Below are 26,697 nucleotides of genomic sequence, written 5' to 3' on the forward strand. Positions count from 1 at the left end.
TACAGTACAACCATGGTTATCCAAACATCGATTATCCGAGCAAGATCTCAAGGTCCTGATACAGTACAACCACGGTTATTGAACATTCAATTATCCAAACAAAATACTCACCGCCTGTATCGTTTGAATAATCGAGGTTGCCCTGTATACTAACCTGAGAGTTGGGAGCAAATATTCTGATATTTGCATACTGGCTCTGTGATAATTAGTTAATTGGTGTTCTACCAAAATCTACTGAGGAGTGATTTATTTCAGATTTTGATAAAGTAACAAAATATCAGATCACAACTTTCTTCCAGCCCTCCCTTCCCTCCTTCCTTATGTGCTTTTAATAACCATAAGTGTGGGCTTTTAACTATTTCAGAGCGATGACACTTTGGATCAAAATCTGCTAATAGAAAAGCAACTACTTGAACTACACCAGCAGAATCATCAACTTAGAGTAGAGAAAACAGAAACCGAGCGCAGGCTCCAAATGGAAATCCAACAGCTAAAAAATCAGGTGTGTAAAACCAGAACTACCAGTGGTGCTAACCAATTTCTAGTATAGTATACCTCAACTGTTGTTGATGTTCATATTGAAGCAAAGTAAGCAAATCTTATGATTTTAATTATCATAGGACATGAGAGTCTAGCATCAGTTCCTTTATTTACAATACATAAATGATTATATTTCAGAAACAAAATGTAGAACAAACTAGTCAGCAGTACAATGTGCCTCAATTAGACTGAGAACAGAAGGGCACAAAGAAGTAACTTGTGGATGCACAAGGATTACGAATTTTGACCTGTGCAAAGTGTGAGGGCTGGTGATTTAGCTAAATCATAAACCTCCATGCTAAAATCCCATCTAATCAGCAGCCAGTATCTTTAGGATCTGAGTGAAAGCGGAGAAAACATAAACATTGACAAGGTAACTATTTTTCCTGTGGGTCATGTGTTCTGCCATCCCGTGCCCTACAACAGTGTTTCTGATTGGCCCCAGATTAGGACAAGTGATGCCCCCTCCCAAAACGAAAACAGCAATTAGGTCCCATCATATCGCTACCAGGGACACCATCACACAAACTGGCTAAAGAACTACAGCAGAAACTGAAATACCTGATCATCGGATCCAGACACTCTATGCAGTCAACACAGAAATTCTTGGACATCATCAGAAATATACACCATAAACAAGGAAAACTATGCTCTCATTCGATGTAACAGCACTGTTCACCTCTATCGACAAAACTAGCCAGAGAAACAATAGCTAACCTGTTGAACGTACAGAACAAACAAGGTGGGGAACCTATCAAAAAAGACTGCATATTCAAACTACTGGACCTGTGCCTCACAACACACTTCACATTCAACCACCAAAAATATATGAACAAATCAACGGCACACCCATGGGCTCACCCATCCCTGGACTCATAGCAGAAGCTGTGTGCAAAGATTAGAACAGACAGTCTTACCGCAAATTCAACCCAAACTCTGGGTCAGATATGTGGATGACGCCTTGTAATCATTAAAAACACAGAAATAGAAAACACACACCGGATCATCAACGCCACACTCGCAGGAATCCGATTCACTAGAGAGGAAGAAAAGGACAACCAACTCCCATTCCTAGACGTGATGGTACAGAGAACACCGAACGGAGAATTAACCACAAATGCACACAGGAAAGTCACACACACAGACCAAGTCCTGAACTACGAAAGCAACCACCCCAACACGCACAATAGAAGTTGCATCAAGACACTGTTCAAAAGTGCCACAACACACTGCAGCACACCAGAACTGCAAAAAGAGGAAGAAGAACACCTCTACAATGTATTCGCCAAAAACATACCCCCACAATTTCATCAACAGATGCCTAAGGGAAAGATAATGGAATGAGGATATGCCACAACTCAAAGGACTAGCCACGTTACAATACATCAAAAACATTTCTGAACTGACAGCCAGACTACTATGACCACTAGGACTCATAACAGCACACAAACCAACAGCCACTCCTCGACAACAACTCACCAGGACAAAGGACCCGATACCCAGCATGAGCAAAACCAACGTAGTGTACAAAATCCCATGCAAGGACTGCACAAAACACGACATAGGACAAACAGGAAGACAGCTAACGATCTGTATCCATGAACACCAACTAGCCACAAAACGACACAACCAGCTATCCTTAGTAGCCACCCACGCAGATGACAAGCAACATGAGTTTGACTGGGCAACACTACTATTATAGGACAAGCCAAACAGAGAACAGCCAGGGAATTCCTAGAGGCATGGCACTCATCCACAGATTCAATCAATAAGCACATCGACCTGGACCCGATATACCGGCCATTGCAGTGGACAGCTGGAACTGACGACCGGAAGCGGCAGAGACAAACCACTATAAATGCTGGAGGAAACAACACAGAAGCACTTCACAGAAGCGCTCCCAAGCACTGAGGTTGACCCTAGACAAGGTATGAAACATCTGCAACACAAATTCCCAGCTCAGCGAACAGAACCACAACAGCAATTAGGCCCCTCTGCTTTCCCAGGCACTCTTGCCTGCCTTCTAGGCAGGCAAGAATCAGGCCAGAGGCAGTTTGAGACACTTACCTGGTTATTAATTGAACACTTAAGAGCCTTTAATTCATTAAGTTGAGAAGGTCACCTGTGGATTTTCTCACTCAGCACTTAACTACTACGGTGGCAAAACGTGAGCAAGTATCTTTAGATATCAACTCACCCAATTATTTGCCTTCCTCAATAACCTCTAGAATAGTGAGATTAACATACCTATTTTATTAGTAGTAGCCATCTACTTTGAAAAAATGTCAAAGATATCAAAGGCTGTGCTGATTATGCAACAGGTTAATGACAAAAACCAAGCAGACGTTTTCCTATTTGTTTATTTATGATTGCACCAATTATTTTATTCCCTGTGGTCTCTACTGTCAGTGGCATTGCCAGTATGTAAATATTTTAAAAAGAAAGACTGCTTTGCTTTGAATTTGTTTCTAATTTACTACTTTTGTAGAAAAATTGTTTCTACCTTTTTGAAAAACTGTTCACGTACATGCTTTAGATTGCAGGTCTTACAGAGGCCAATTGGCAAATGGCTGAAGAACTCAAGCAATATAAATGTTCCAGAGATATTGAGAATAAAATAAATCAAATGGTGATTATGAAATATTTAATCATTTACGTTTCTATTATCTGTATATATAAATATGCTGTGGACAAACATGAGCAGAGTGAATAATGGTGATGCTGTCTGTGCTCAATGTTATAATGAGGGAAATCTGATGGCTACCTCTGGGGCATGCACATGTGCAGTCAAATAAAGAAACCAAATAACCAAAAAACTGGATGCTGGAGATGGAGTTTAATTCCGATAAATGTGAGGTGCTGCATTTTGGGAAAGCAAATCCTAGCGGGACTTATGCACTTAATGGTAAGGTCCGAGGGAGTGTTGCTGAACAAAGAGACCTAAGAGTGCAGGTTCATAACTCCTTGAAAGTGGAGTAGCAAGTAGATAGGATAGTGAAGACGACGTTTGGTATGCTTTCTTTTATTGGTCAGAGTATTGAATACAGGAGTTGGGAGGTCATGCTGTGGCTGTACAGGACATTGGTTAGGCCACTGTTGGAATATTGCGTGCAATTCTGGTCTCCTTCCTATCGGAAAGATGTTGTGAAACTTGAAAGGGTTCAGAAAAGATTTTGCAAGGATGTTGCCAGGGTTGGAGGATTTGAGCTACAGGGAGAGGCTAAACAGACAGGCTGTTTTCCCTGGAGTGTCGGAGGCTGAGGGGTGACCATAAAGAGGTTTACAAAATTATGAGAGGCATGGACTGGGTAAATAGGCAACGTATTTTCCCTGGGGTCAAGGAGTCCAGAACTAGAGGGCATAGGTTTAGAGTGAGAGGGGAAAGATATAAAAGAAACCTAAGGGGCAACTTTTTCACGTGGAGGGTGGTACGGTTATGGAATGAGCTGCCAGAGGAAGTGGTGGAGGCTGGGACATTTGCAACATTTAAGAGGCATTTGGAGAATATATGAATAGGAAGAGTTTGGAGTGAAATGGACCAGGTGCTGGCAGATGGAACTAGATTGGGTTGGGATATCTGGTCGGCATGGACGGGTTGGACCGAAAGGTCTGTTTCCATGCTGTACATCTCTGACTCTATAGCTATGCAGGCTCTCAAGATATCAGCATTTCTCCAGTTCTGGTCTCGGGAGTACTTCTGATTTTAAACGTTTCATCATTGCCAGTCATCCCTTCAACTGTCAAAGCTTTAATGTCTAGTATATCCTCTATAAACCTCTCTGCCTTGCTACTTCTCCCTTTTCTTTAAGGCGTTGCTTGACATGTATCACTTTGGTGATGCTTTTGAAATATTTCATTACCTTCTGATGTGGCTTATTGGCTTTATATTGCTCCAATGAAGTACTTTGTGATATTTTACTGTGTTAAAGGTGCAATATAATTGCAAGTTGATGATTTGAACTCTGCTTATCTCAGCTTGGACTTGTCAATCAACTTGGTCCTTGCTGTTGCTTGCCCAGCACAATTATGGCACACATCGCACACCCCTTCTAGAGACCAAAGCAGTAGAAAAGGTTACTTTGCAGAAAATCTCTGACAAGTTTGTGCAGCTGTCAACAGGATAAATGGAATGTACAGTTCCTTCGTTGCTGAGAACAAAAATCAGGGTCAGTAGCTCATAATATTATCACACCTAAGATTGTCTCAGGCTAGTATTGGTGGAATGCAGTCTATCATTGGAACACCACAGTTTTGTTATCCATTCTGAATCATGCTGATCTGCCAGGAATTTTTATGTGACGTCCCACATGCCTATTTTTAACCTTGAACGTTGGTCAGATATTGCAATAGGAATGAGCCCTCACCATTCTTAAGGACTACATCAGCAGCAAGTGTGTGTGTGTGTGTGTGTACATGTAGTTATGCATGAAAATCAGCAAATTGCTGCCTGAGTTGCCCTACTCCCCTAAAAGCTGTACCACATTGGTTCCTTGCTGAGGATTTGGCATTCAAATATAAGGAGGGCTGAGTTTCTCATCCTTTTTCTTCGTGTCCAATTTTCTTTTCCACATGCAAGTAACCCATATATGTCCATGCTTTGGATAGATTTTCATTTTCATTATCAAGATTGTAATTTGGATATGTTTTGAGTTTCATTTTGAAATCAAATTGATCCATAAATGACCGTTTTCCCTACTAGATTACTGTTGGTAATAAAATTACCCACATCATGTGATCTTAACTCTTTTTCATTTTTGAAAACTATAATACCTTTACCTCTTAATTTTGCAAAGCAGGTGAATTTCGAGACCTGGTAATTCACCTGTTCAAAATTGTTTGGCACTTAAATGGGGCAATCTTTTGACCACACTCTAAGCTTTTGCTTCAAGTATCTCAAGTTTATTAATCTTAATGTTGCCTAGCATCATGTGCTTTGTTTATGAAGAGGAAAGATGTTATTGGTTTGTTGAGCCATGGCAGTTTATTGTCTCAGAACTAACGATATCTTTAGTTTTGACAGTGTTACTCTCGATTAGTTACAAAATGCTTGTCAACCTATCAATAAGCATTCTACTTATAAACAAATATAACATGTTCATTGTGTAACACTCCAGCTCTTAAAAATTAATTAATATAAGTAAACATGTATTCTGCTCATCATGTGGCCACAATCAGACCTAAGTGAGAATATTTTCAATTGATGAATGCAAGGTGAATGTTCTTTGCATGTAATTTTAAATCGTCAATGTCTTAAAGTCAGCGCCAGAAATGATTCTTTATGCCAACTCTCCTCTGAACTATCCTGTCAAACCCATTCCCCTGCTTAATCACCATATCCCTACAAATTATTTTCCATCCTACGTCCATTTTACTAATTTGCAAAATCACTTGAATAGTTCCACTTTCACAACTCTATTAGGCAGAGAGTTCCATGACATTACCATTTATTGCATGGACTCAGTCTGTATGGCACATTTATGCTGGACGTGACCTATATTAATAAGGAGGGACGAGCCCTCTGCAAACAGAACAAATATGTTCAAACCTTGTATCTTTTGTGAGTTACCCAGACGCTTAGGGAAACTATAGTTCCCTATTGCTTTCTACATGGTAATGCCTTGGCCAATCAGAATTGACTTGCCCACTAGTCTGCAATGTTTTCTCCTGTGCTATAAATTGTAGTAATCATTTGTAATTCGGCATTCTTGCATTTGTCCTGATAAAATGTAAGAGGAAAAGCTTCAACAATGTGTCTCCTTTTTCAGCAATATATTTGTTTTAACCCTTCTGTACTCCAAGCTAATCTTAAATTTCATATATTGCTTTTTAGATGTGGAGGATGAACAAATAAGTGTAATTTTATCTTTTGACATAGTTCATCTAAAACAAAATTTTTTGTATTTTTTTCTCTTTTTCTCTCTCTTGATCTCTTTCTCTCCCTCCTCTCGTTGTCTTTCTCTCTCTCCCCGTCCCTTCCTCTCCCTCATGCACACATACACACACAATGAAGATAGGAGGTCTTAGAATACTCTCCCAATGGAGAGTGATTTCTTTCTTTGCATCACATACCTAAATGTAGCTTCTGTCTTCAAAAACTGGGGATAAAACTGCACATAAACAGAAAAATCAAGATTCTTTAAGCTGATTTTTAAAAATTAGATCATTTGTGTTTGTATGCAATACATTTTATGGTAGATCAAAATAGTGAAATAAATCAGATCTCTCTCTTCTGTATCTTGAGGAATCTGACAACGATATTAAAGGCAAAGGTGTACCGTAAGAGCAATCTGTGATGTGTCAATAGCAGTGGTTTTATTGGAATATTTTGATGAATTTACACTGTCAACGTGAGTGTTTGTTTGGATCCTATTTAAGTTCAAAGAAATTGCATATTTGCTTAGTCATATCTTGGAGCTGGATCTCAAACCTCGAGGTTCTTGAGTCATGACTCGCTGTTCACCAAACTTATTCTTCTGTGCCTGCCATCCCACCCAAAAAAAATTGCACTGAGGTTATAAAACCTGCCTTTGAAAGAATTACATTCAGAGTAAACACAATCCTACAATGTATTAGCTATCCATTCACAGAAGGCAGCATTCAGTTCTAATTTGGCACAACTGTGGATTCAACCGCTCAATTTTTTAATGTCACGTGAGATAGTGACTGTTCTAAACTTTATCATCTTATTTTAATCAAAAATCTCAAACATTATTTATAGTTTTGTAAAGGTCTTTTCGGCTGCTGCTTATATTTTCCCCTTACTACTTATGAATTTTCTGATGTCATACTTTTAAAAAAAAATTCTTTTCCTAACTGTTTACACACTTTACTGTAGCTCCTCCATTCTCCTTGAAACAGCTTCTCCAGCTTCAAATGTATAATTGTCTAGTCTCTCCAAAACACACTTGTTGGCTAATCAAATAACTGAATGTTGTAATTTAACTTCATTGCATTATTGGATTGATAAGATCAAACATTGACACAAGAAAATAACCAACATTTTGCAGTGCAAATTTAGTCCAGGCACAAAGTGAGTTAGCTAAATCTGTCAATATCTCAATACTCGAGTGAGTTGACTCATTTGTAACTTTTAAGATGCTGATGTATTTCTCCTCTCCTCTGCCCTTCCTTTTCTCCATGTTTCTGTGACACAAGTGATTCTCCAACCAGCAATAAGTTTGCTCGTTAATCTTTGTAGTTCTCATTTTGAGTAACACTTCAGAGATGTGCCACAGAAAATTGACTGTCAATCATGGAATAAGTCAATTTTTTTTGATCAAGCAGCTTTACCTCAAATTTAAAATACATGAGGCCTGCCTGAGTTTGCAGGATAATGTTAAATATGAAAAGTTGAATAATTTGTGGTAAACTGTTCTACAATCTTGTAAATCCCTCCTAGATATTATTTGATGTTTCATATTTCTTTAACTGTATACTTTGCTATCAAGTTAAAATTAGATTTTGGACGTGTGTATGGAAACACTAAAATAATGTACAGAATCATTTCATAATTTAGATTTTTGCCTCAAAAATATAATCATTAAGTTAAAAGCTTAAGCTTATTTGTGCATTTGTTATAACGAGAAGATTAGTGCTCTGTTGTATTACACTGATGATTTTGGACAGCAAAAGAAAGTTGTGGCTAGAAGTAATTGTTACTTTGTTCTCAGATTGAACAGATGGAGATACAGCACAAGGAGCTCTTACAGATGCAGGTGGAGCTGTTACGGAAAGAGTATAACAAGTTAAATCATCAAGTTAATGGTGGCTCTGATTCTCTTCAGGATTCTAAAGATGATTGCACTAATGAAACTGAGCGTACAACTGAACAGACATTTGTGGGCAGTGCTACTTTGTCCCCCAAGCGTCATAGCATAACACTGACCTTACCCACCACTATGGTGACTTCGCATGAAATCGTGACCTCTGAGCATGGAATCATGTCAACATCAGATGATGTAATTGCAGCATCTGAAGTGGACCTCAGTTCTGGAAATGTCATATCCTTCATTGAGCCTAATAATAATTCATCAAATGAATCTGCAGGTTTGACAACACTTGAAATTGTAGAGGTCCATTTAGACAGTGAGTCAACCATTTCAAATATGGAGTCAACTTCCCCCACACGCGTACATCTGTATCCTGTCACACACATCACTGATAATGTTGAACTTTCCTCTGGCAAACGGATTTCTGAAGAGGATCCGGAAGAAGAAAGTCAATCAAAAATCCAGAGAACTGTTTGAAACCCATGTACAGCTATATTATTTTATAGTGTCTAAATGTATGGCTTTATTTTTATTCAATATTTCAATGAATAATTTATTAATATTTAATTCAAATTGTTCTTATTTTAGTTTTTTAAATGGAGGTTAGAGAGAATTTATTTGACTTATGAACTTTGACCATTTCAGATTGCTTTGTGCCAAAGAGTACTGTGCAATTTCCTTGCGCAGCAGAGATATTTAGGCAATACAATAAATCCTTATTTCTTAAGATGAGAGCAAGACTGTAGACTGACCTTTTGACCTTTCAAAAAAATTACTAACACAGGAATAAACTACAATTATTGTTATAGTTCTGGATGAAACCAATATTGGAAAAATAAGCTGACTGCTAACCATGATTGATTAAAATAATGAAACATTCTGCAATCTGTTTGATTTCAAGGCCATTCAACTGAATCTGTTTCTATTTTATAGGAGCTTTAGGAATTCACTAATAGTTATGATAAAGTATAAATTTATATTCGATAAAGTTAAATCTTTGGGAAGGGCCACTGACAATTCAGTCATCAGGTAATGGAAGTTGACCATCAAGTAGGCTTACTATCTTGTGTGCATGATGGCGTCTCCTGAATTTTAATGACCTTTGCATTACCAGATGGTTGTATTAAAGGAACATAGATTTGTGACAACTATTGTCCCTTTATATACATTGCAATAATGTCTAGCATTTTGCCTTTCACACCCCTCAAAGCTACTAATCCAAGTTACTCAGAAATGTGATAGACCTGCTAGAATAATTAACGGCAAAACTCTGCCACAATTGGTGCTGGATATTCCATTAACATCAGGTATGTTTTTGGTGAGCAGCATGTAGAATAGGGCAGGTAGCCATATTGATAATTTTCCTACCAACCCCAGAGCTCAGCCTCATAATGTGGAAGATGATGCGCACCTAAATTGGCAACCCAACCACCATATATAAAGCAACTACAAGTAAATTGAGCTTGTCATCTGCTGAAAGAAAATCACTTTGCTTTTCACATTCAGTCTTAATATATTGTAAGCTGACTGCTTACAAGGTACCTCAAATGCCTTTGGAGTTTGTATAATCTCTGCGTACTTTAAGCTGTTTTTATTAAATGACCAAGTGACTTGTGCAATTTGGTTGTGTTTTCATTAAATTGAGGATAAATTGATAAGTTGAAATCATTCAATATGTCTAAGTTGGCGATGTTTGAATCCAAAATAATTAGTGTACATTAAATTATTTTTAATAAATTCCTTCTAAATAATTTCATGCCTTAGATTGCTACACATCTCATTTTATAGCCTCGTCAATATTTGCATTTCACTCTTTCATGATGTGCTCATTGTTTCACTTTTGTTCTGGTTTAGCCATGAAAAAATATCTGTTGTTTGGTTTTCTTCCATGGCCTTTACCCAAATGCTTTATGGGTAAAAATGTCTGCAATGGGTTTTAATGAAATACTGAATTGATATTTTTAAGTCACATTTTTTGTATCCTAAAAGACACTAAATATGTATTCTATAATAGCAGCCTTGTATATATTTTTTGATTGAGCTAATGACAGACAACTTTTGACTGAGCTAAAGCAAATAAATTCCTTTTATATTTTGTTCCAAAATCAAATGATCAGATGTATTCTTTACATAAACCTAAAATGAAGCACGCATATTTTCATATCGTTAACAGCAGTAAGTCTAAAATTAAGTAAATTCAGTTATATTTAAATTTCTTCTTGTGATCAGATTAGGGATTAATGTCAGATGGCACTGAGTATTTTCATTCTTCAGGATTCAGTTATTCTTCAGACTTGAACAAACTATATTTTCAAACTTGAATTTCTGAATGATGTTTTGTGCACTGTGCAAATGAAGATCTAGTGAACAAAATAACTGTACACTAGTAAATTGTACATTGAATATTTCTTACATTGTACATTAGTGTACATTAAATTATTTTAAATAAATTCCTTCTAAATAATTTCATGCCTTAGATTGCTACACATCTTATTTTATAGCCTCTTTCTTACATTTCTTACATTTATCAGAATAAAATAAATTTGCAAAACATTGGTTCAAATTGCTGAAGATATTAGGATGAATTCTCTGACAGCTTTTGCAAGTATGAAATTGAAGGGCTGGTATAATGTAATTTGCCATACTCTACTCCATCACAAATGTTAGTCTTCATCCCTGGGATCATTCTTGTGAGACTCCTTTGGACTCCCTCCCAAGCCGGCAGATCCTCCTTTAAATATTGGGCCTAAATCCGCTCCCAATACTCCAAATGCAGTCTGACCAGAGCCTTACACATCCTATGCTTTTGTTTTCTAGTCCTTTTGAAATGAATGCCAAAAGTGCATTTTCCAGCTGAACCTACATGCCCATCAGAACATCATATATGAGATCCAGTACGACTAGTAATTCATTATTCTAAAACGTTTATGCATAAAACCGCACTGTTCATAAACATGTTCTCAGTCAGCGAGGTTCAAATGGTGAAGTTACCTTGAAGAACCAAATTAATTTGAGTTCTGCCAGGATTACATGAATCTAGAACTCATTATAACCCAGGGTCCAAGTAAGGGAATGAGTGACTGTCCTTGAGGTTAAGGCAGCATTTGTCTGAGTGTGATACCAATGAACCCTTGTAAAATCAAATCTCTGGGGACCAACAATTAAACACTATTGGCTGGACTCCTAACTAGTACAAGAGAAGATACTTGCAGTTAATGTATCTCTCTTTACCATTGCTGGATTAAAATCCTAAAATTCCATACCTAACAGCACTGAGGGAGTACCTTCGTCACATACATTGCAATTGTTTGATAAGGAGGATCTTAAGGGTAACTAAAGATTGGCAATTTGTGTGGTTTTTGCCAGTATTGCCCAGATATCAGAATTGAACTTTAAACAAGCAGTGATTTATATTCAATTTAAGAATTCTGGTGGCTCAAACTTGCCTGTACCGCATGCCATGTTCCCATACCCCATATCTCACCTCACATTGCCTTCATTCACAAATGTTTGCAGGCTAATGCAGGATCTAAGTTGGGTAATTGTACACCATGCAAACTCGAGCAGCAATGAGGAGTTCACTGACTTGAATCCAGTGTTATGAAAGGCACTATATCAATATATGTCTATTTCTTTACATTGAACACCATACTGGATGTTCCAGGATACACATCCATGAGTAGTGCAATTGAAAAATGACCAGCACACACAACAAAAACAGAAATTGCTGTGGAACTCGGCTGGACTGGCAGCATTTTTGAAGAGGAAGCAGAATTGATGTTTTAAGTCTGGTGAAGTTCATCACATGAACTGCAGTTCTGATGAAGAGTCATAGAACTCAAAATGTTAACTCTGCTTTCACTCCACAGATGCTTCTAGACCTGCTGAGTTTCACCAGCAATTTGTTTTTATTTCAGATCTCCAGCATCTGCAGTTCTTTGTCTTAGCCAGCACATATAACTTTTATATGTTAAATTCTCAAAACTCCATACTTACATATAGCTACAAATTCAGTTACTAAAGCCATTAGATTATCTGATTTAGTCTAGGGCCATATATGCTAATAGATTCTAGCAGATGTTGAACAAATTGTTTCAATTCTCTGAACCTCAACAAATGCTGTAACAGCAGAAAACATATAAAGTATTGTAACAGAATTCTGCATGTTTTAGTAAAAATGTTCAACTATTACAGCATGTTGTCTTTCATACTGCTGCTCTCAGAGCAGGAAAAAGAATATCTGACAACTATGATATTGAGAAAGGAGACTGCATTCTTTTGGCAATATGTGCAATTATTGTCCAATTTCTGTTGTGTAATTGCTATGAGCCACTACAAAGTGGTTTTGTTAGAATTTTGGTAACATTTGCACTGCAGTCAAAAATCACCTTCCAGTGCTTGGTTATAACATTGAGTGTACAAGTTGGGATGTCATGTTGCAGCTGTACAGGACATTGGTGAGGCCACTTTTGCAACAGTGCATATAATTCTGGGTCACTCTTCCACAGGAAAGTTGTTATTAAACTCGAGGGGGTGCAGAAAAGATTTACAAGGATGTTGCCAGGACCGAAGTATTTGAGCTAGAGGGAAAGGCTGAATCGGTTGGGACTATTTTCTCTGGAGCATTGGAGACTGAGGGGTGACCTTATAGAGGTTTCTAAAATGGTGAAGTGCGTGAATAGTGTGTAGAGACATAGGTTTAAGATGAGAGGAAAAAGATTTTAAAAAGACCTGAGGGGTAATTTTTTCACATAAAGGGTGGAGCGTGTATGGAATGAACTGCCAGTGGAAGTGGTGGAGATAGGTACACTTGCATCTGGTTGAATAGAAAGATTTTAGAGGGATATGGGCCAAATGCTAGCAAATGGGATGAGGTCAGATTGAGATGTCTGTTTCTGTGTTGTATGACTCTATGATGATATGCTGTGAGAAAATTAATGATTGTTGATACCGCATCTTTTCTATTTTGAAAGAAGTGTTGGTTCATTTTTCATGTCTAAATTTTTAAATCACCCCAGCCAGTTTGGAATTACAGTTTTCTCTGTCTGTTAGCTAGTGGTATACAGACAGTATTATGATTCTATCTGAGTAACTGAACATGTCAAATCCCAGACTGAAATCTGGCCTGAGCTCTAGTAGCCCCTTTCTTGAATCTTCCTATACAACCTAAACTTTCTAAGTTTCAAAATATCCCTTCAGGGTTTTAACTACACATTTCTGGTCTGGAACTTTAAAACTAAATACCTTACTCTGAGGTAACCTATTTCTTAACAGCTCAAAACTTCTTCAAGGAAACCTTTTTTTTGCATCTAGCTTCCACCATGACTCCTGGAAACTTAAGTGAAAAGTATTTCCTCCAAATAAAAAAAAATCCAGACCTTCCTAACTGAAGCCTAATGCACTATACTCTTTACATTGTTCACTCATAGTAGCTCTCCAATCTAAATAAATTCTGAGTAGTCTCCAAGAACTATTTCTTGTTTTAAAAAAATCATGACTACAGAAGTTAATCATTAAACCTCCCTCCTAGACATAAATTCAAACCCACATGCCACAAGCTTTAAATCAAAAATATGAAAGAAATTATATTAAAAAGATATATGTCATTCATTTTGCATTATAATAGCCAAAATCCCAGGCACCACATATCAAAATATTTCTGACAGCCATTACTCGGTAGAATCCTCCTCTGAAACAGGAACTCCAGGATCTGAGCATAAAAATAATCACTCATACAGAACTGAGGGAAAACTGTTGGAGTTGCTATCTGATGTTAAATATATGCCCCCATCTATAAAAGGTTCCCTGGCATGGTTGCAAAAGAGCTATGTTTATCCCTCAATCAATTTTTGTAAGGTTTTTACATCATAATTTCTAACATATTAACTATTGCTGAAGTATGATTTCAAAATTATGGCCGTTATAGTTTAAAAATCTACAGTTGTCATTTAGCCTATCCACCCTTTGTGCTCAAGCCTGGATGTTGAGAATTGGCAGACAAGTTGATTAAGTTGAGTCTATTTCTGTTCTCTTTTGACTTCTTTGTACACACAATTGGATACTTTTCAGCACAAGTTATTTGATTATAACTAATATAGAAACATAAAAGTAAGGAGCAAGAGTAGACCATTCGATGCTTTGAACTTTCTCAACAATTCAATGTTATTGTGGCTGACCATCAAGTTTGAGACCCTAATCCTACCATTCCCTCATATCACTTGATCCTTTTAACTCCAAGAGTTATATCAACATCCTTCTTGAAAACTCTGAATATTTTGGCTTCAACCACATTCTGTCATAGTGAATTCTCATCTCTCTCTGGATGAAGAAATTTCTCATCTCACAAAAGATTTACCTCTTATTCTTAAAGTATGACTCCTGATTCTGGACTCATCAGAAGCATTCTTCCTGCATTTAACCTGTGTAATCCTGTTAGGATTTTATATGTTTTATTCAATCCTCTCTCATTTTTCTAAACTCCAGTGAATACAATCCTAACCAACTCAATATCTTCTCATATGTCAACCCTGACATCTGAGACATCAGTTTGGTAAGCTTTTGTTGCATTTTCTGTATAGCAAGGACACCTTTCCTCACATAAGGAGGTTGGCAGTGTGCTAACTGCACACTTCAACTATGTTTGATCATCCAGACCAAAGTCTCCAATAGCCTACTTCTTTGGTGGCTCATGCTACTCAGCTAATCAACTCACAAATACCACTTCTCTCTTAGCACATTCTCCCCATGTATGCATGGGTTTCCATTGGGTGCTCCAGCTTCCTCCCACAGTCCAAAGATGTGCAGGTTAGGTGGATTAGCCATGGGAAATGTACCAAGGGTTACAGTGATGGGGTGGGTCTGGGTGGGCTGTTCTTTGGAGGGTTGGTATGGATTGATAGGCCAAATGGCCTGCTTCCACACTATAGAGATTCTATGATTCTTTATCAAAATTGATTGAATTTTTCAAGGAGGTAACCAGCCCTGTATATGAGGGTAGTGAAGTTGATATAATTCATAAGGAATTCAGCAAAGATTTAGACAAGGTCCTACACGGGAGATTGGTAAGAAGGTAAAACTCATGAAATCCGGCATTACTTGGCTAAAATTGTTGGATCCAAAATTGGCTGAGTGGTAGAAGACAGCTGTTTGTGTGGACTGAGGCAGGCTCTTTATTGTTCTTTATTATATGTATATATAAACAATATAGAAGAAATTGTGGTTGGAAGGGGGAATTATAAGTGAATTTGCAGGTGACATGAAGTTTGGCCAAGTAGTTGACAGTGAGGAAGAAGGTCTTCAGTTACAGAAGAATACAGAAAAATTGGTCAGATAGGCTGATTGACGGCAGGTGGCATTTAACACTGACAACTATGAGGTGATGCACTTTGGAAGAAGTAACAAGACAAAGGAGTTATCAATGAATGGCAGGACAGTAGGAAGTTCAGAGGAAGAGAGGAATCTTGGGGTGCTTATATGCAGGTCCCTGAAGGTGGGTAGATAGATTAATGGAGTAGTTAAGAAGGCATACACGACACCTGCCTTTAAATCGTGGCACAGATTATAAGAGCAGGGAAGCTATGTTGGTTAAGCCACAGCTGGAGTGCTGCGTGCAGTTCTAGTCACAGCATTATAGGATTTGTATGATTTCATTGGAGGGGGTGCACAGGAGATGGAGCAGTTTAGCCATGAATCTTGATATCTTGGAAGATAATCATCAATGCATCCAGCATTTCTAGGGCCATTTCCTTAAATACTCTGCGATGTGGATTTTCAGGCCCTGGAGATTTATCAGCTTTCAATTCCATCAATTATTCCAACACTTATTCTCTACTAATGCTGAGTTGCTTCAGTTCCTCTTTCTTGAAGAATCCTGTGTCAATCATTTCTGGTATGTTATTCATGTCCTCCTATGTGATGATAGAAGCAAAGTATGAATTTAGTTTGGAGCTGAAAATGTGTTGCTGGAAAAGCTCAGCAGGTCAGGCAGCATCCAAGGAACAGGAGATTCGACGTTTCGGGCATAAGCCCTTCTCCTATGAATTCAGTTTGTCAACCATTTCTTTATTTCCCCATTATAATTTCCCCCATTTCTGACTTTATGGGACCTACATTATTTTTCACCAATTTTTTTGTCTTTACGTTTGGAAACTTCCACAGTCAGTTCTTATGTTCCTCACAAGTTTACTCTCATACTCTATTTTCCCCTTCTTAATCATTCTTTTAGTCCTCCTTTGCTAACTTCTAAACTGTTCCCAATCCTCAGCTCTATTATTTTCTCTTGCCAATTTGCATGTCTCCCTTTTATATCTAAAATTATCTCTAACTTCCCTTATAACCCATGGTTTGACCACTGTTCTCTTCGCACTCTTGCTCCGGACAGGAGTACAACATTTTTGCAGTTCACCCAATCACTGTTTGAATGTTTGCCGTTGCCTTTTCAGTGTCATTCCCTTCAGTAACATTTCCCAATCCATCACAGCCAACTCACACCTTATACCATCATAGCTTCCCTTATTAAGATTCAGGATTCTAGTCTCAGAATAAACTATCTCACAGTCCATTTATGGGATGAACTGTTGGAGGATGCGGTAGATGCAGGTACAGTTACAACATTTAAAAGACTTTGGATAGGTAAATGAATAGGAAAGGTGTAGAGAGATATGGGCGAAACACAGGCAAGTGGGACTAGTTTAGTTTGGTAAGCTTGGAGCATGGACGTGTTGGACTGAATGGTCTGTTTCCATGCTGTGTAACTCTATGACAAACACTAAAACAATAGATTATCTGATCACTTCCACAAGATCTTGCTGTGCACAAATTAGCTGTCTTTTTTTTAAACAAACCTGTTCAAAAATGCCACCACACACCTCCGGAACAGATGGGACTTGAACCCAGGCCTCCTGGTGCAGATTTGGTTGCTTTTTTTTCATATCTGTAAGTGCTCTTAATACACAACTGAATGGTTTTTTTTCCATGACCAAATTACCCGCAGTATTTTTTCTCACCTATTAGCCACCAAACGCGTTTTTCAATTGATTGGAAAATTGTCGCAGAGCCTGTTAGGGAAATGCACTTACACTAAAGGTGAGGGGGTTAAAGGAAAATGGAGTTAGAAAAGGAGATAAAGAGAAGTAAGAGGACTCTACCTGCTGCGGCGGCCACCTCTCTCTAAACACATCGAGGATGTTGGTGGATACTGTGCGCTCCTTCTCCAACGACACCCAGGCACAAACGTAACAGTGGAAGAGGGACAGACAGTCAGAAGCTATGACCCCAATTAGCTGCTGTTTCCTAATTACGACAGTGGCTATACCTGACAAAACACTTGATTGGTTGTGTACTGGGATGTCGTGTGGTAGTGAAAGCCATTACATTAATGCAAGTCTTGGCTTTAAGATATGCCTCTCTCGAAAGCGCTTGTTTTACGATGGGCTATCAACTGATTTGCATCCAGAGACATACATAATTTGCAAGTGTGGAGTGATAAATATTTGAACTGAGAATTCATAAAAGATGAGTAGCCTCTTGAGAGAATATATGTAGAATAAGATATGTTCTGCAAGAATTCTTAGAACAGCTCAACAAATTTCTATTAGTTTTTTTGTGTTTTTACATTCATTCCATTAAAGTAATTCATTCAGCAATGTTCATTATATTTCTATTGATGCAGAAAAATAGCATGTTAAGCTAGACCTTAGTAAACGCTCTGCTGAAGATGTGTAAACTAGAAGCAAGGATCTAAGTTTGCAATTTGAAGCTGTTTGCCTTGATTGCTTAGTTGGAAAAATAATGGTGGATACATTTGCCAGCCAGCTGAACTATTCTGCTGATTAAACACTCAATTACAATGAAGGCTCATTGCCAATACACATACTGCATTGTAGTGATAGGAAGGTTTCCAGTAATGATCTCATCATAATTTTCTGCAAGGACACAGCCCTGGACCTTGAGCCTTTAAAGCTACCGAAACAACTGAATTTAGTAATTTCCATTGAATATGGCAAAATTAGTTGGCAATATTGTGATTCTGATAACAAACTGCCAAATAAAAATGAATAGTACAAGATTGCTTTTTTGAGGGCTGGTTATACTGTTATGGAAGTGACTGGACCAAACTGACAATAGCTTAAGCTGTGTGTTGCCAGACACAGGTAATCAGAAGTTGTCCTCAGTGAAGGTATCAGTCATAATAAGTACTATCACAGTAACAAGACATCAGATGTACTGGATTGTTAAATAGTCATGAGATACACCTTCCAACTCCAAGTGTCTCCAGCAATTATTACACATCACCTGGCAAGACAAGAGTACAGATTATGGATGTACTTTCATATTCAGTGTTCTGTCTTGCCAGGACCTTGAACAAATGCAGCTATTTATGGGTATTTTAAGGGCCATGATAGAGCAGGCCAGATTAAATTAATGCCAAATTCAATAATTTCGAATCTGCAGGTATTAGAGTGAGGAGGGGAAGAGGGCATGGAAGATTGGAGGGATTGGGGTGAGGTCACAGGGCAATTTGAGTCCAAGTCCTTAGTGATATAATTAAACTTCAGGATTTCCATGCTTAATTGAGCTTCTCCAGATTTCTAATTTTTTTTAGATTAGACTTACAGTGTGGAAACAGGCCCTTCGGCCCAACAAGTCCACACCGACCCGCCGAAGCGCAACCCACCCATACCCCTAACCTAACACTACGGGCAATTTAGCTTGGCCAATTCACCTGACCCGCACATCTTTGGACTGTGGGAGGAAACCGGAGCACCCGGAGGAAACCCACGCAGACACAGGGAGAACGTGCAAACTCCACACAGTCAGTCGCCTGAGTCGGGAATTGAACCCGGGTCTACAGGCGCTGTGAGGCAGCAGTGCTAACCACTGTGCCACCGTGCCGCCCATGAGGGGTAATAACTGCAAATATTACAATTTGTCATCAACAAACTCTTATCCCATGGAAAATCCAGGCATTCAAAACTGAAAAACTAAATATAAATTGTTATTGTTGGAGTTCTAAAATGAAAAATACTTTATAGATACATTAACATTAGGCAGTCTTTTTAATTTTAAGCCTGCCTTCAAAGTTTGGACTGCTCTTTCCACCAGATCCACTAGGTGATGGATGGTTTGGAGCTGTTCTTATATGCTGAATGCCATTCGACTTTAGGAAATACTTGAATTCTCTGATGGTAAGTGATGGCCCATTGTCATGAGAATGTAATATTTCCTAATTCAAATAATTAATTGTTGAAAGAATGCTGAATGCAGCTGATCCTAACTCCATGCAAATTAACTGAACAACAGTATTAAAGAAGACCTTGCCAACCTTTGTGTCTTGCCATTGTTACAGCTCAAATATGTAAATACCATAGTTATGCCAACAAGATTATTTGTGATTTAATGTTGCAGGACAAATCATTTCGGAATTATAAAAATTTAAAAGCAATGTTTGATAACATCAATATGCTGTATTTTAGTGTGCAAACATCATAAAATACATCTTGAGCTAGCAAATTATAATGCAATTTACTTAGTGCAAATGAACAGTGCAGTAGAACAAAGGATGCAGAGGATGAAAACATGGGTAAAAATGACCATCCAGGCAAAGGGAGTCAAGAATGCAGTAAACTTTCCTGCCTTGTGTGCAGTATGACTCCCTCCTCTGGCAGATCATAAAACTGCAACTAAGTTAGTAGCATAAGATATTAGTGATTAGAATGTCATTGTCATTTTGAGCACTATCTGTTTTTCAAATTTTCTCCAAAATCTCAATATGTTTTCATCCTTTTGCAGATCAGTTGGTGTAGGTCATGCTGATGTCTTACTTAGCATTCCCATGCAACATTATTTTATCTTAAATCATGTTAAAAATAAAGCAATACTGTCCAAATTACCATAAAATCAAATGTCATTAGAACTGATACCCTTTTGGTCACTGCTGTGGATGCATAAAGATCCAGTCCTGACTAAACTAAAACAGCTGGTGGTGATGTGGGATGCAAAAAGGGCATCACAACCAGAACTGAAACCTTTCTGGACTCAACATTGTCACATTGATGGGGCAGTACCCAGAATGCCAACAAGAACAAAAGCTACCAGCAGCAGCTCCCCCACATTTGTGGGAATGACTGGGTAAACCCTGATGCCCACTCAAAGTGATTGGGCATGCATAGTGTTGAACATGGCGATGATAAAAAATATAGGAATATTTTTTGCAATGCATGGGCTCCCAGAAATGTTGGTCACGGACAATGGGCCATCACTTACCATCAGAGGATTCAAGTATTTCCTAAAGTCGAATGGCATTCAGCATATAAGAACAGCTCCAAACCATCCATCATCCAGTGGATCTGGCGGGAAGAGCAGTCCAAACTTTGAAGGCAGGCTTAAAGAAACAGGCTAATGCTTCACTCAATACCTAACTATCCCGATTCCTATTTAGTTATAGGACCTGGGAGGAGAGTGAAATTGCATCACGAACGCCAATGCCGACCACATTCCTCCTCTATGTGAGAGAGACAGTTTATTTCAGGGGACAAGTTTTCATGCCAAAACCACAGATAGGGCCCAGCATGGGTAAGAGGCATGGCCGATGCAAGGCCAGGTTTTATGATGTAAACATTTCGGAGAGGGGAGGTGGTCTTGAACAAGACAGTGGACTACATGAAAGTGGCAAATTCGCAAATGGGATAGAAGCAAAACATATGCGGCCCCTAGGAACAGCCGGAAAGGTTGTAGGAACCCAGAGTTCTCCCCTTCCACCTAGCATCAAAGAAACGTCAGAGTCTGAGATAGACATGGTGGATGTCACAGCCTTGACAGAGAGGACGAATTTCTTCTGAGATGCTCCGGCACAAGAGGCAGGCTATAATTTGGTACATGCCACCTGTATCTGAGGCTGAGTGGAAGGAAACGGACCCATTGTGAGAACGCCCAGGAAAAGCCTTCTGGCCTACGTCTCTGAACTTAAAGGGGGATGGATGTAGTGATATAATGAGGTCCGCCAGGTGGACCTCATAGAATATGAGTTCCCTGACTGGGGCTGTTAGCTTGGTTTAATCAGGGAGCCCTGGCTGACCATATCAACAGGTTCTGTTCATTCTCACAGCTGGCTCTGAGGGAACTGGATCAGTGTCAAGTTCTATGCATGTGTAAATAAAGGGTAACATTGTCACAGGATATCAGTGTCTGTGGAGTTATTGCAAATATGACTTGTAGTTTAAGCAGCATACTTAATTATGGCTCACAAATTACAATTTGTTGTGAGCAACCGTTACAAGTAACTGAGTCTAATTTCTGTGGTATAAAGCTAATACTTCACAGTCTGCTAATGAAAGTTCTGTGTTTGGAGTTATTGAGCTAAACAAATATAAACTTAGTAGGAATTTCACAAGGATGCCATATGAGGTAATAGAACAGTTGGAAGAATTAACTTTAAATACCAATCCTGTATGAAAATTAACTGTTTCCTATGAGCTACTTGTAAAGTTCTAAGAAATTATGCACAGTATATTAAGGTGGCAATGCAGTTTATGAAAGGTGAATAAAGATTGAAAGTGGTTGGTAATAAATCCAAAGTCTCATGGCTGAAATAAAGTAATAAGAAGGCATAGAGCATTGCTAAAATTCAAATGTCCTGATTTTTAAATTTTAAATTACTCACCTTTGTTTCCAAATCCCTTTTTGGCTTTGCCTTTTCCTATTATTGTAATTTCCGTCAGCATCACAATCCTCCAACCTACCCCCTTGATTCATCTAATTCATCCCTGATTTTAATCACTTCACCATTGTGCCTGTGCCTTCAGCTCTAGAATTCCTTCTCGCACCTCCCTATCTCACTTGGGGAGAAAATGGGGAAATCAAATTGAGGTATTCAGGATGATAAAAGGTATGGATAAAATAGTCGTGGAGTGGATGCTTCCTCTTGTGGGGCATTCTAGGATGAAAGGATAAGGGGTAGCAAATTTAAAACAGTGTTGAGGAGAAACTACTTTTCCGAAAGGTTGTGAATCTGTGGAATCTGGGACAGTGAGTAAAATAAAGGTGGAGTTAGACAGATTTTTAATTAGTAATGGGTTGAAGGGATATAGAAAGAGTGCAGGGAAATGGGGATGGGGAGCATATCGGCCAGCATCGATGGGCGGAGCAGACTCGATGGACCAAATGGCCTACTTTTGCTCCTATATCTAATGAGCTTATGAACTTATGAACTTTCCCCCTCTTAAGACTTAGATCTTTGCCCAAGCTTTTGGTCATCTGTCTGAGTGTCTTCTTAAATGGCTTGCTTTATATTTTGTTTTATATTGTTCTAACGAGGTTTGGGATGTTTTATTATATCTACAGGGCTAAATAAATATAAATAATTGTTGTTGAATACAATTCTAGCAACCTTCCTCAGCTGTAATTTTTTTTTGAGTCAGTAAAGAAATAAGTATAAGCAAATTATTTGTACAGATTTCCTCTATATTGGGAATTTGTGTTCTTTATAAATAGTTTGTGATTTCTTTTATGCTCATCCAACAGGTAATTGTGATGCATGTATTATTGGGTAAAGCAGTTAGCATGCTTTCCACTTTCTTCTTAGTTTGCTTCGCATTTTTGCCCTACACTGATGTAGCAGCCTGCTGGTGCTAAAACACAGCTAGATTGCCAACTTGGTCAAACAATAAGGGATGCTGGGTACATTGGCCAAGTAAAACTCTGAAGTTACTAAACGCACACACCAGATGCAGCGCAAAACCTGCAGCCCGGTGCTAATAACATTAGCATGATGCAAAAGGCAACAGTTATCCCGGACAGACATAGCCCCAACAACTTATCCACGAAACGAGGAGGGCCCAGGCAGAAGGGTACTGGGTCCTGCTACACAAAGAAACAAACAGCAGCAAGCTATCCAAGTGATTTACAATGTTTCAAACTGTCAAGTGTGTCTCACTGTAGAAAGTTATAAAAAAACTATCCAAAAAGGCATAAAAACAGAGTTCACTTGCAGACCAATCTCTCTTGAATCTTCTGGAGGCCTTCTGAGGAAACCAGCATGTCAAGAGGCAGCGATCAGCTGACCATCCAGAGATAGAGAGGAAGAGAGAGAACAGCTTTGCAGGCCCAGAGACAGAGCCAGGGAGATAGTGACTGGAAATCCACAAGACACTCAGGGAGTATTGTAGGCTTAAGGACCAAGTAGGATTGGAGATGGTATGTTTAATATTAAAGGTATTGTAACTTGTTTCCTGATAAAGTTGTTTGGCATTGGTACTGGCGTGTGTTCCTAGTGATTTGACTGTTGGTATTGTGGGATACCTGGCCAAATTCATTCTAACATTCTGGTTGGAGTTGTCTAACTTGTTTTAAGGAGAAACTAGACAACATTTTGACCCTCCTGTTAAGGTGTTTCAGTAAGAAATGACCATCAGATCCTCCAAAGTTGAACCCACCAGCCTGATATCCTCAGAATTCAGCCTGAGCTGAAATTAAGGAGAATAAATACCCCACATGAAAGCCAGAATTCAAGTGAGCAACATGAGGAGACAGGCAGTTGACCAGATATTGGCCCATCAACCAGGTGTTCTACAGACACAGCACGCAAATTATAAGCTAGAAAAGGGTAGCAGGGCATAGAGAGACTCTGAGGAAGGGGGACAGGCATCTGCTTCTTGTGTAGAAACACTAGAGACCTTTTGGACTCTTTGAAAGAACCAAGGAAGCTTTTATTTTAACCCCTGTTGTCCCTGGCCCAGAAGTGTTCGATGGGGTCGGTGTGAGGAGAACTTTATTTATTTTCGGTTCCAATGAGTAGAAGAAATTTTCCTCTGAATTTTAAATCCTTATCATCCCTGTCCTGGGAGTGATCAATGGGAACGGAGCCGAGGGGATTTGATTTTTAGTCTACTTTCAATTCAAATGAGTAGAGGAAAGTTAACTCCGTATTTTGACCCTTTCTTGCCCCTTCCCCAAGAGTATTTGGTAGTGACAGAGTTGAGAGAAAGTCATTATTCGTTTTATTTTGAATTCCAAAGAGTCAAGGATACCTTACTTTTCTGTTATAAGGGATAAGAGACATTGGCAATTGTTCATACTCCTGCGTACTTAACTATCCAATCAAAATGACCGTTAGGTGTGTTCTTTAAAATATTTTTATTTTTTCTTCACAAAGTTATAAAATTACAAAAATATAACAATTTAAAATTGTAACAACAATTACAATGAACAAACTACTACCCTACTCTGCAAAACAAATCAAAACTACACTCACTACAAACCTATAAATAAATAAATAATACCACTCAGTGGAACCACACCAAAGCTCCCAACCTTCAGAAGCATTAGTTATCACACCCATATTTATTCAGAATTCTTCCTCCGAGGGCACAAGGTCCACTAAACCTAATCATGGCTAAACAAATGTCCTAATTAAAATGGCAGACAAGGTGGGGATCTAAGATGGCGGCGATCTGAGAAGATCACTGCAGAGCTTCGCATTGCAGCAGGAGCAGGACGGTCCTTTAACCTGGCCAACACAGGTCACCAGGATTTCTTGGGGCATTGGAAAGATTGTGGAGCCTCAAGAAACATTTAAAATTTGACTTACCTGTATTTTCAGCTGTCCAGAAATGCCTAAAAAGAGAGGAGGAGCATCTGAGGCCAGGCGTGCAGCTCAGCCTGATCAGCCTCGGAGCCGATTACTCTCCAGGACCTGGTGAACAAGCTCTTGAAATCTTGCGAGATGTTGGGGAAACAGATTGAAGAGAAGCTGGTTCCAGTCTCTCTCATGCTGCAGAAGCATGAGCAGCAGCTGGGAGACCTGGAGAAGAGGACGGATGATGTGGAGCACAGGGTCACAGTGGTGGAAGCTGATGCCAGTTCATTCAAGGAAGAGATCTAAGCCCTGAAGACGCAGGTTCGTAATTTGCGTGACCAAGTGGATGATCTTGAAAACAGGGGCAGGAGAAAAACATTCGGATCATCGGTCTGCCTGAAGGTAAGGAAGGTGAGCGGCCTGCGGAATTTGTTGAAGATTGGTTTCCGAAATTCCTTGACTTGGAGACTGGCATGAGAGGATTGAAGATAGAGAAGGCTCATCGGGCCGCAGCACGGAGGTCGGGTCTGGGTCAACGCCCTTGGCCTTTCCTGGTGCGGTTCCATCACTACTGGGATAAGGAGAGAGTCATGGAGGCTTCCAGACTCCAGGGCAAGTATCCAAAGGCCCTAATTTACAAGAGGCCTAAGATCATGTTTTTTCAGGACTTTTCAGCGGCGGTGATCCAGAAACGAAAATCGAATGATGGTGTCAAGAGAATACTGAAGGAGCTTGGGATTCAGTACTCCCTAAGATATCCGGCAGTGCTTCGGATCACCTTAGATGGATCCATGCATCACTTTGACACATCAGAGAAGGCAAGAGACTTTGTGGACAAACTAACCTAATTTAAACAATTGTAGTATGTATAAATATTGTTGCTTGGGTCTGCGTTTATCATTCTGTAAAAGAAATGGAGGAAATCCGGTTGGAGCTTTGTTTTTCCTCTTTTTCTTCCTCTATTGATAATAATTTAATTCAAACTATGTCTGGCGGTGGTTAAAACGTACATTTTAAATTTCTAAGTTAGGACATAACGAAGGATGGGTGTGGTACTTATTCCCCTTTTTTTAACAAAACAATGTTTTTTTTAATTCATATTGATATTCTATGGGGTGTTTATTCTTTTTAGCTTGTGCTTGCGATGCGGCTCTAGCTGGGAGAAGTGAAGGTGGTTGAGATGGTTAGATGCCTATTTATGGGCAGTTCAGGATGGGTATTTGCCCCCTCCGGGCAGGGGGTGAGTTCCCCTACTCAGCGCTATTGGCACTTTATATGTTGGTTTGTTGTCTGCTTTTTGTTGTTTTTTATTTTTAATAATTTTGTATGTTTGTTAAATGTAGTGGTTTTAGTTTATGTAGTTTTTATATTTGGTGGACCATGCGACACTAAGGCTCAGCAATTTGTGGTTCAGCTTCCTCCTCTCTGGAAATTAAATGTAATTGCAGAAGATTATGGCTAATGATTTGATTAAATGGTGTACCTGGAATATCAAGGGAAGTCACTCACCAATTAAGAGGAAGAAGGTACTCTTGAGTCTTAGAAAGGAGAAGGTGGATATTGCTTTGTTACAGGAGACACATTTGGATGACAAGAAGCATCTGAAATTACAGCAGAATGGTTTTGGCCAAGTTTATTTTTCATCATTTAATACCAGAAGTAGGGGAGTGGCTATTTAGTTAGGAAAAATCTCTCATTTAAATTGTTGGAATGTGTTAAAGACACATACAGGAGGTTTGTAATTCTTAAAGCCTTGATAAATGGGGAAGAATATGGCATTTTAAATGTTTATTGTCCCCCAGCTCATCCTCTTAA

General features: G+C 38.9%; 1 protein-coding gene across 4 annotated transcripts in view; it reads left to right on the forward strand.

Annotated features, from left to right (window-relative positions):
- The window catches only part of zgc:193801 (uncharacterized protein LOC564476 homolog), a 41,005-nt gene extending 31,058 nt beyond the window's left edge, over positions 1–9,947 (forward strand). For all 4 annotated transcript variants that reach the window (XM_060843957.1, XM_060843959.1, XM_060843960.1 and 1 more), the window contains 3 exons: positions 365–502; positions 3,077–3,169; positions 8,211–9,947. In XM_060843957.1, the coding sequence (XP_060699940.1) occupies positions 365–502; positions 3,077–3,169; positions 8,211–8,786 (807 nt within the window). In that variant the 3' untranslated portion in view covers positions 8,787–9,947. The remainder of the gene's footprint in view (positions 1–364; positions 503–3,076; positions 3,170–8,210) is intronic.
- Positions 9,948–26,697: the final 16,750 nt, after the last annotated feature.

Source organism: Hemiscyllium ocellatum, chromosome 24, assembly GCF_020745735.1.
Source record: "Hemiscyllium ocellatum isolate sHemOce1 chromosome 24, sHemOce1.pat.X.cur, whole genome shotgun sequence".
Lineage (NCBI taxonomy): Eukaryota > Metazoa > Chordata > Chondrichthyes > Orectolobiformes > Hemiscylliidae > Hemiscyllium > Hemiscyllium ocellatum.